This window comes from Orbicella franksi, chromosome 3, assembly GCF_964199315.1.
Source record: "Orbicella franksi chromosome 3, jaOrbFran1.1, whole genome shotgun sequence".
Taxonomy (NCBI): Eukaryota; Metazoa; Cnidaria; class Anthozoa; order Scleractinia; family Merulinidae; genus Orbicella; species Orbicella franksi.
Genome location: NC_138147.1, coordinates 5,782,775 through 5,794,269, shown reverse-complemented (window position 1 = coordinate 5,794,269; position 11,495 = coordinate 5,782,775). Strand labels below are relative to the sequence as shown.

General features: G+C 39.9%; 2 protein-coding genes across 2 annotated transcripts; both read left to right on the top strand.

The window, feature by feature from the left end:
• Window positions 1–154: 154 nt before the first annotated feature.
• On the top strand, window positions 155–4,854 carry LOC145480871 (dnaJ homolog subfamily C member 28-like). Its single transcript, XM_081459205.1, has 3 exons — window positions 155–1,918; window positions 3,249–3,547; window positions 4,197–4,854. The coding sequence occupies exons 1-3, from the start codon at window positions 1,521–1,523 to the stop codon at window positions 4,673–4,675; spliced, it is 1,176 nt and encodes a 391-aa protein (XP_081315331.1). The 5' UTR covers window positions 155–1,520; the 3' UTR covers window positions 4,676–4,854.
• A 923-nt stretch (window positions 4,855–5,777) lies between these two features.
• LOC145480890 (uncharacterized) lies at window positions 5,778–11,397 on the top strand. Its single transcript, XM_081459226.1, has 3 exons — window positions 5,778–8,043; window positions 8,482–8,600; window positions 10,692–11,397. Exons 1-3 carry the CDS (start codon window positions 8,037–8,039, stop codon window positions 11,058–11,060), a joined length of 495 nt encoding a protein of 164 aa, XP_081315352.1. The 5' UTR covers window positions 5,778–8,036; the 3' UTR covers window positions 11,061–11,397.
• Window positions 11,398–11,495: the final 98 nt, after the last annotated feature.

Genomic DNA, 11,495 nt, shown 5'->3' with positions numbered 1-11,495 from the left:
TAAACTATTCAACAGAATTGTATGATTTAACTGATTGTCAATAAACAACGAATGATATCACTTTGTATAAAACTAGTTTATTTGGTACAGTTTTCAAAAAGCCCCAGGGTTTCTTCAAGACCTTGTGAATGCAGGTTTGAACAGAGAAGGGAGTTATTAGATATAATAAATTCCGCGGGGCGGGAGTGCGGGGAAGGGGCTGGGATTGGACAAGTATTAAAACAAAATTGATCAATTCCCCAGTGTAGGGAAGCAAACGTCAATCAAAAGTATTAAAAAAGCCCCACCCCGGGGCAAAATATCTAAATACTACTATATAAAACAGATAAAAAACACACTGGAAAAGTAAGTTCTCCTTACCGCGTTTCATTTAATATAAAACGGAAGTGACTTTTTGGGGTGGAGTTCGATTTCACTGAGTTTTATAATCAAATTTGTTCTTGAAGTTAAAAACTGTCTCAAAATAGACAGTGGCCGCGGGCGCACTAGAGAGTTAACCGGGTTATTTCTAATTAACTAATTACGGTTAACCGGGTTATCGAAAAATCGTAATGCGACCGCTAATTTTGGCTGTTCATGGAACTTAAACCGGGTTTACGGTTACCATGGAAATTAATTGATGAACAATAGATTTTTTAACCGGGTTAGGTTAATTTTAAAACCACCTTTTTCCGTGCTTTAACCCAGGTTAGTGGTCTCTTATCAGCAGTCTGATCAGCGCCGTGCATCGACTTTTTCGAAATCTGCCATTTTGTTGGTTTATCTCATGACGTCAATTGAGTTAACCCACTTCATAACCCATTTCAGTGCGGCCGCTCATAAAATATAACCCCGTTATTTTATTATAACCAACCCTTAACCGAGTTAAGTTGTTTAGAATTTTTAACCAGGTTTCTAAAAAATAAACCCAGTTAACTCTCTTAGTGCGGCCGCAGCCAGTGTCGGATTAGATGTCAGTCTAAAGTGTCAGATAAATTGCGATTAAAACATTTAAAAACTTACCTTTCCCGAAGCGCAGGCTGTGAGAGACAGACATGGTAACCGCGTCCGAATTATGACACCAGGCATACTTTTTCCAACCACGGGGCCGCTTCGCACGATCAATAGCCCGATCGGGTGATTGTACCATGGCCAGGCATCAAATCCCCGCCTCTTGCCCGCAATCAACATTGGTTGTTGCACCGGACACAGAGAGATCGTGTGATCGTCCGTTTGAGGGTAGTCGGTCTTATGAGAACTGTTGTTGTTGACAGACGTTTCGATAACCTGAGCGGGAGTCATCTTCACAGTCAAGTGAAAAGTATTTTTCACTCGATGGTGTTATACTAGCTCATTGAAACTGATTGCAGTGATTGGTCAGTTCAGCCGCGTGGTGGTATTGGCTGAAAGACTCGTGTAAGGTATTGTAAGGCTTCCGACATAAGCGAACTTGCTGTAAAATAGTTTGTCAGCGGTTTCTTTAACTGACTGAAGGTGCGTTATGTAATGCAACAATTATGTAATACCGAGTAACAACAAACATGGCGACCTGTGTTCTTCAGAGATTTTGTCACATTTTGTCTCGCAATACGTGTACATCCCTGGTGTTGTTACGAGGATATCCCTTCCTTAAACAGGCAGGCCGTATGCTCTGCACACCAGCATCCAGCATGAAAGTCAAGGACTGTTATCTTCTTCTCGGCGTGGACTGGAGTGCAACTGTTGTGGATGTTCGTGAAGCATACTTGCGACTAGCCAAGCAGTATCACCCAGATTGTGGGAGAAAAACAGCTGATGCTGGCAAATTTGCGCGAATAGAACAGGCGTACAGAGTGGTCATGGATCATGTAACTACTGCGGCCCAGGAAGGGCCTGAAGTCAGCGATCAAGACTTCGAGAAAGAAATATTTGATATTCATCACACTGCTCCACAGCATAGGTAATCATAAAATACATGCAGAAAACTTAAGCTTATATATACACTTTCCGGGTTTATAAACGCCTTAGTTTCCGAGACGACGGTGGGGTGTAGGGAAAGTTCGTCTTGACTCCGGTTTCTGTACTGTTGCATGAACGGACTATGAAAATTGGTATTCCCTCTGTAGGGGAATTGCTGGGACATTCCATTCTTAATCCGAAGCCCCACCCCACCTCCTTTGAAGGGCAGATTCGGACACTCCAGTTTTCTGTAGTTGGTACCTTAGAGGTTTGCGTCACAGGGGCTTAAAATTTTGCTGCCTTCTTTGAAAAAATATTCTGACAGGCCCTGTACCAGAGGTTGCCCCCCATAGGGGGATGGGGAGGGGTGTGCATTAAAAATGGAATGTCCCATTTTGCTTGCTTTTCTAGCAGTTTTCTGGCAGCCACTTATTCTAATGGATGGATAGTAAAGTGTAAAGTGTATTTTACCAAAACCTAACCTTTAGACCAGTGCACCTCCCCAACAACAACAACAGCTTTATTTATTACTCGTACATTTACAATTTCACAAAAATATATACACTTTACACTTAGCGCTTTCTTGACTATGACTACAGTGTGAACCCGCAGGTAGTCTAGGCTAATCTAGGTGGGCCACATCTATATTTATTTTAGACCATTAATATACTATAAGATTACTATTCAACTAATTAGACAAAGATTTACGAAACTGTTTAGTATAAGTACATAAACATAATTTGATTGAAATACAAATGCCATCTCTCTCTAAGGAGATGGCTTTTGTATTTCTTGTGATTAAAGGTTTAGTCTCATGGCTTGGAGCATGTACAAGCCATAACACGATCAAATTTGATTCCACTGTTTTTGAAATTAAAAAAAAAAGATGAAGCTGATAACTCTTTCAGGAATTTGTCTGTATGAGCTCAAATCCAAAGGGTGAGAGCAAAATCTTCTGGCCTGATTTTTTCCTGACCCTTACACTGGTAGTGTTTAAGTTCCTGACCCCCTGATCTCTCAGGGTCTCTTAGTTATCTGTTTAAATGTGGTACATGTAACATTCATTATACTGTTGAAAAGCATGCATATCCATGAGAAATCAAACATGGATTTATGAATTAAGAATACAGGGGAATAATGAAGCATTGATATCCAGCTTCAGGAAAAAGTGCAGCAGAAGGCAATTTTCTTGGACAAAACATCTGCAGGCCTAGTACCCAGTTATTGTAGATCCAGGAGTTTGCTAATACCTGACTACTCCCCTTTCTCCCATTATTAAATATTTAATATTAACTGACCTGTTAGTAAATTTAAGTGTTTGCTGTTCCTAGGCAATACCTAGAGTATGAAGGTATTGGGTTTGGTTCACCTTCAACAAGGCAAAAGCAATACCAAAACTACAGGGTGCAGAGGGCTTCAGACAAAGTGATTGATCATAAGACTCGACAGTTTGGCGATCAGGAAACATCCATTGCTGAACCTGAAAAGAGGGCAATAAGACGGTCAAAGTACTCCAAGGTCATTGACAGACTGGTTGAGGATCTCATCCAGGAGGCTATGTCTAAAGGGGAATTTAAAAATCTATCTGGGAGTGGAAAACCACTTAAGCTTGAACAAGAGCTGTATGTTGGTAGGTGCGACGTCTATGATCCAAATCAGAATCGCAACAACTTACAGTAGGGTTCAGAGGGTGTGTTGTTAATTATGAGAGTTAGAGGATGTGACCTTTTAGTGGGGGAGTGATGCTAACTGGCCCAATACTTGCAGGTAGAATCGTATATGAATTGGGTTATTAAAACAAGAGAAACCTCAAACAGAAATGAATGTGAAAAGGAAGTTGCATTATGTCCTTTCCTTGCTCTTTTCTTTGGGAAAATTTTCGCTTAATGGCCAAAGTATGCGGAAGCTTTTTCCTTTCCGTTAGTCTCCGTTCAGGCAACGCATTCATTACCAGATCAGGCTTGTAATTCCTATTTTAGAAGAGCCTGGAGAGGAGCCAGTGCAGTGCTGTCAAACAAGGCCACACCCATTGCTGTCATTTCCATAAGAATTCTGATTGGTTACTGCTTCTACTACTACTACTTGCGCTTATTTCAATCATCTTCACTCGGATGAAGTTCATTGCAAGGGTACTTTGGCCGTCCATGTGAGTTTTGTCCTCATCAACTTTCACGAAAAGGTACACACCACACCCTTTCGTGTCTGCAAGAATATCCTTCCGCTTCAATTATATCTGGGTGTAACTGTGTCTAAATCTTTTGTCTTTTTCTCCTTCGTAGACTCTACAACTCGGAGGCTCAATAAAGTACTGATAGATTCAGGATTTGCGCCGGAATGGATTTCACTCGACAAGGAAATACGACATGATATCAAACGGCTCAGAGATGGTTTATTGACAAAAAGGGCAAAACTCGGACCTAATCCACTCACATTGGAAGCTTCTATCACATGGGAGCAGAATTTGAAGGAATTCGAGGAGAAGTTACCCACCATTAATCAGAAAATCGATAAATTCAACATGATCGTCCCCATTCTCAGTAAACAACGAGTTCATGTTAATTTCCAAAAGGAAGTCGACAGAACAGTGGAGAACTGCGGTTATGGATCAGTAACTGACAGTGACTTTCAAACGAATTCCTGTGAGAGAGAAAACAAAGATGAACGTAATAGAGTTAACTTGACGTTTATTCAAAGGCTGCTCGAAAAATGCAGAGTTAGGTTTTTAAAAATATTCAGTGAGAATGGTAACACATCATGAAGGAGAAATTTAGGGCGATAAAGCTTCTTTATTCATCTGCCATGGGAAGAAATGGGATTATCTATCCTTATTCGTCGAGAAAACGCGCCTCAAGACTTATCCCCTCAACTGCGACAAACACTGCGCTTATAAGTCGCCATACGCTTGACTGTCAAGACGCCAGTAAAGAAAGGGGAAATTTCCTATTTAATGTATTTTGTTTTTTCCATATTAAGACGATACAAGGCCTGAATTGGCGCAGGTTTGAGACCAAACGCGTGCGTCAAATGTACACTATTTTTTGTGTGTTATATTGTTGTTATTTTTTGTCACAGTCCGGAAGTAGCTCCATTCACGGATTCGGCTTCAGATGTCATCAGGAAGAACAGCAGCCAGTTTTGGCCCCTGTCCTTAGCTGCCCACTGCCATGGCGAGGTCCCTCCCTAGTGAATCAGTTGAAGACGAATTTGGCCGCATAATTCGTGTAAACTCCGGATTTGTACTTGGGCGGTTAATCCTTCTCAGGCAGACAAATTTCCCGTCTCTGTCGACTAATTCATCTCGGACGGATAATTCGTCCCTAGTATAAATTCGGCCATTACAAGCCTAACCGCGCTTCATCGTCTCTCTTCAATCAATAAATACGAAGCCCTCTCTGTCACCTATTGTAGAAAAGCCACCGATGCTTTCATTCTCGAATGTTAAATTCAAACCCACCGCGTCACGTTTTCCAGTTGTAAGATAACATAACCACGGCAACTGACGGCAAGGTGACAATGCTCTGGAGTCCAGCCAGCCTCTCTGCGAACGCCAGTCAGCTCCTCGTGATTCCTGTTTCTCAGATCTCTTGCACTTCCAAAGTTCTCATTCCAAGGCACTGTTAATTTAAGCAGGATTACTCGGCTGGCATGATCACTTCACACTGCTACATCTGGAAGTTGGCTAGTTATTAGAAACCGTAAGCAAACCACGACGGTAACGGCAACTAGAAAGTCAGCAATCAAAAAGTTAACTGAGCAGAACAATGGCTTGGCACGTGCATTAGAAATCATTGTGCATTTCGTAGCCTTCTTTTGCAAAACAACAACGGGAATTGCCAAGCTTTAAGCATTTTGGAGCGACGGCTAGTTTTTCGTCTTCCCTTTGAAATTGATTGCTGGTGATACATATTTTGTTTGAGCAGGTTTTTAGACCGAAATTGGAGGGTAAAATCTAAATCCCTTTTTTGCTAGCCGCTGTCCGTGGCGTCGCCATTATCAGGCTTAAGCTCCCTAACATGATACTGACATGATAGGAAAAACGAACTTGTTGCCTGCCACCTCTGGTCCACCATCTCTGTCTTTGGAGGTGGTTTAGAAATTCTCCTATCCCCTACTTGGTGAAACACAATTCTGCATTTAGCATTGACGACACGGGTTTTATTTTTTCATCCATCCGTCTGTTAAACGCCGTCAGCAAAATTCCTAACACTATGCAAATGTACTGGAAAAGCGCGCTCTGGGCAAACGTGTTGCAGGTGTTATTTTCGAGTTCGAAATTTTTGTACCGGTCTTTGTGTTTGTATTCCGTTTTTAAAATGTCTTCAGTGTACCGTGATGGAGGTCATGCTTTACACTGTACTCTATTTTTGCAAGAACATCTTATTTTGTGCTGAAGCTTGACGCTCCAAATTCTTCGAGGATTTGAGCCTGAAAGTTGCCAAAATGCACGGTAAATCATTGTTAAATACATTGAAGTCATACATGGTCATGTCGCTACGTTCAGGACTAAAATACTTCCAACTGGATTTGAATACGATTGATTTATAATTCTGTTCCTGCATTAATTGGTTATTTTCTCAGCAATTGGCAAAAAATTCAGTTTTCGCCCCGATCTTAGCCTTTTAATATACGTTCCAAGCATGTTAAAAAAAATTTGGCTCTCCCAGCCTTAGCTAGGTCCTACTACAAAAAAGAATGTACTGAACAATTTGAAGAGACAGAGGGCCGACTTCAGACACAACTTAAAGCGAGTTTCAATTAGTCCAGCAAATTTATTTGACACTCCGTAGGAGGAAGATAAATTCCTAAAGATAAACAGAAAACGAATTACTACAAATAAATAACCGAAGACGGGAGAAAAGTAAGAGGAAAATACAAAACAGACGATAAACTAAACGGCTTACCAAAATGCTGGCAATGGGGTTCAGGGAACCAAGAAGATGCAAGTGTACCGGAAGTTGAACTAGCACTAAATGAACATGAAAGGATAACACAAATATATACGCCACGAAATTTACATACGACGCGAGAAAAAAAAGCATGCAGAATGTGAAAAATACATTAACATACGGAACAAAAAGAAGGCACAAAGAAAACACGAAATGTGGAAAACACGAAATAGCCGCAACACCATTGTAAAAAAAAAATCTCTTATCTGACAGCACAACGGACAGACCAATTGAAAATTAATAATTTATTGGCGACGATTTCTTTATTCAGGAAAAAAAGGGGGCAAAGAATGGTAAATTATATTGGCCGTTGTTCATTGTAATCAATTTATATAATCTGAATGAAGGATGGCAAGTAACAGCTGTTTTCTCGCGGCAAAATTTTCTTTGTCTGATATGTTCAAACCATTGAATTTTCTGCGTATTTCACCTCTCAGTATAGAAAAGGGGCAGACACCATTACTTGTGCATGTATAACGGAAGAATGTATGTTGAAAATTGTAAACCACCGGTGACCATGTCAATTTTTCTTTATATTTTTTGATATCGCTTTAATCAGTTTTGACGGTGAATAGATATCTACCCATTGATTCTTCGCTGAGCTAGAATCTATTATTTAATTGTTTTTGTCAGTATTCGTTCGTACAGTTTTCTCACTGTTGCCATTGTCTTATAGCATCTTGGTTTTTGAAAACAATATTTACTGTGAGCGAAAACAGAACGACTTTGAAATAACTATGAAATAATATTCAATAGACTTTGAATAATTGGTGGTGCCGTGGTCTAAACCGGAATCCGATGAAGCCAATAGAACGCAAGATTTCAAAAGGCTCAAGATAAATCAGCTATTCTTTTATATTACTGTTGACAGACTTACCTTCATGACGCTAAAATAAGATCAATTAGGGAGCATGTACAAGCCATCTGATTGGCTCAGAGTTCAAAGCAAGCCTTAGGTTTCGAGTTATTAAATATACCACATTGTACTAATAGATAAGTATGGTTATTTCAAAATAACTCCTTCCCTCGAGGCTTGTGTGACAGCAAGTCGGGCTGACTGAATGGAAATTTAGGCTGCGGTTGTATAAATTCTAAATTTGCTCACAGGTAAAATTGCTCCTCAAAGCCGGGCAAAGAGTGCTCTCAGTGTTTGTGACGAAGTTCTCAACTCAAATGTCAGGTATTGTTTATGTTGTTAGAGAATTACATTTTTGCAGTTTCCCCGCGTCCATTTTCGTAAAGCTTTCCTTTGATTTAAAATCTGAATCATTATTTAAACCGAGATGCAGTTTCTTCAAATTAAATCGCGTTATCGCGAAGAGTATTTGTTCGCGGCTTTGCAGGGCAGACAAACGATTCTTTAAAAGTTCTTTTAGATTTCCAACTGAGATCTGAATACTGGAGAGTTTCGTTTGGTAAAGGTTTATTTTTACGAGTCTAGTTCGAACTCCGCGTAATAAATGCGTGTTGTATCGAGTTTCGCTAGCTTACTAATTTGGGACCAGCTCTCTAAGACTTTCTAGCAAACAAAGGAACTCAGAGTTTGTTAACTGAAGAATTCTTCAGTCATACTAACTGTACTAACCAAAGTAGTTTTTCGCTTGACTGCCGTTTTTAGAAGGGGAAAAGATTGACGAAGGCGAGCTAATTACGGGCTCGGTAAAGTGGTTTAATCTTGTCAAAGGGTTTGGTTTCATCACAAGGGACGACGCTCAAGGGGACGTTTTCGTTCACCAGGTAAGACACAAAAAATGTGAAGGGTTTAATCGAGTTAGATAAACTTAACCTTTTTGGTTGAATGTTTTGTTTTGGTGTTTCATCATACACCGCCAGCGTTCTTGGTTGTTCTTGCGGTATGCGAGTATTACTCAAAACTTATTCTGTGTTTGTGGAAAGCACCTTAAATGATTAATTATTCATCGATCGAATCACCGTGCGATGGTTCCTTCAGTGCCGGTGAGTTCGCTTGGAAAAAAATAGCGCCACGTGCCATATTGTAGCATGGTTTTTTCAATGGAATTTTGACATGTTTGATGAACTTTTGTTGTTGTCAGTGGCCTGTCAAATTTACTTTTGTAACATAAAAATAATTAGACAACTCGTATTCTTAATTTTTATAGTTTTGTGGTTTAATGACGATTTTCCTTTTGAATATTTTTCATCTGTTGTGGTAGAAATATTTAACGCTATTCAACATATCTGCTTGTTCTCCCCAATTCTTGAACACAGATTTTGCTGGTATTCTAGCTTCTTCTGTATGTATTTCGACCGACATTTTTAATGAAATACACGCTTTCAATTTTAATTTGGTTTATACAATAGCTTCATTCTATTGTTATTCTCTTCAGAATAGCACCTGATCGATCTGATAATTCAATTTTAGTCAATATTTTTTTTCAGCAAGGCGAAGATTATTTGCAGCTTTGTTCACAAGAAACAAAAAGAGAATGTTTCAGCGGGGTTCGTTATTTTGTTATTTTAAAAAAGGGTATTCCTGGTTCATCGGGCGAAAAACTTTCATAGTTCAAGATCGCCTATGTTAATCGCTTATTGAGCGAGTCAGTTTACCGAAAATAAGCCCGAAAAAAGTCGAAAACGCATTCATGGATCAAAGCAAAAACAATATTTGGACCTTTTTTTATCGCAATTAACGCTAACAAATACACGGTATGAAAACAGACCGGCTTGATCAACTTTTAGTAGAACTAAGATAATATCATCAGTAACACGAGAATCAATACACATTTTCTTAGTTTTCTTCTAATGTCCCTCTCTACCATAAATAAACCTGAATATTATTTTTGCCTCCTATTTGGCGGTATTTGTTTAATTTCTGAAAGTCTAAGCACGTTGAACCTTTCTTTTGCTGACGTCTACAGCGACTCATTGATTTTGATTTTCGTAAACTAACCCCAAATGTTTTCATTCCCTCAAGGAGAATAACTGTACCAGTATCCTTCCTCTTTACACGTACTCACTGCAATGAGAATTACAGATGAGTTTCTCGGCGTCATTTATCCGAAAAGAAGTTTTGCTTTAAACGAGATAACTAAGTTTGGTGAAAAGGTAATCCTTCCGGTTTCAGCTTTGACTGCCCATTGCTTGTTATATTGGAGAACAGAGAGCTTTTTTGCTGTCTCTTTAATAAACACAAAACAATCGTGACTTGACTCACATACGATTTCCCGCGCTTTATAGAGGACTGCACGTTTTCTTGCCCTTGGCAGTTTTGATAGGCTCGCTATACCTAATATCAGTCTAGTAAGTTCATGCGGCCAGAACATGTTGACACCGAGTTCCACAAAATATATATAAGAAATGAGTTTTCTCTTAGTAGCCACAATATGAAGGCAGAATAGTCCGAATATGCCAAAGACAGTCTCTATTTTTCTCCTAAACCTGCATGACAGGACGCAACACACGCTATTGAAAGCACGACCACACGGAAGTTCCAATCCTTGGTCGCTTTGCATTTCATTTAATTTCCGAAAATTCCTAGTGGGGAATGGAAAAGTATTTTCATGCATCTTACCGCGAGGCATACTCAAATTTTCCAACTTTTTTTCCCGCGAATTCCCGTTCAATTTAATTTTGCTCTTCGAATTTCCGTTAAATGGTTAATATTTCGTAAATTTATCAATTTTCGGATTCTCAGGAACCTTTCCCAAGAAATGACCCTTCTATATTCCTCCGCTTCGAAAGTTCTGGCATTTTGGATCGAATGGAAAGTTCCCTTGTTTCATTAATCGTAGTCCATTCGAAAACTATTGCTGCAATCTTTTTCAACAAAGTCTGTTTCATTAATTAGTTAACCGTTCTATTTTTCAGAGCGCTATCAAGTCTAAAGGATACCGAAGCCTCCAGGAAGGAGAAAAAGTTCAGTTCAAAACAGTCAGCTCAGAAAGAGGCAAGATCGCTGTGTTTGTGACATCGCCAGACGGAGGAAATGTGAGAGGCCTGTCGCGCAAGTGTCGAATCAAAAAAGGCGCGCGAAAGTACACGAGTCTGTGTTACAACTGTAACGAAAATGGACATAGAATGAAGAAATGTCCATATGCAAGGCGCAACGAAAGGGTTTGTCACAAATGTGGCGCCCAGAGTCACCTCATAAGAACTTGCCCAAAACTTTTGGAAGACTTGGAGAAAGTGTGCAACGATTCGGGTACAGAAAGCATCGACGATAGAGAGGAATTCTGATTGAACATTACAACAACGCGATAACTTTGAGTTAGCGCAATATATTGATGTTCTGAAGCAGCTTTTTCTCAACAGACAAACGAGCCATGGCAAACGCAACAAAAGCAGGTGATGTCCACGCATTAAGTAAACGCCTGTGATACGATGCACGCATGAACCAGGACAGACAGGAAATCAAGTACCAGTTCATGGCGATATCCGAGGTGCCTTTCATTCAGCCACTAAGCAATCAAGCAGCCACAACAGACGATGGTCTCTTGGCGACGATGATAGAGAGAAACGTTCCTAGTCATACTAGGGCAAACGTTGATTGTCGAAGTAAGAACGAAGAACCAACTTTAAGCTAGGTTACCCTTCATTGATGTCTCATTATTGCGCGCGAAAATGGGAACGAGGACACACGCTACCTTGTCCATTAATTAGTTTGGTTCAACT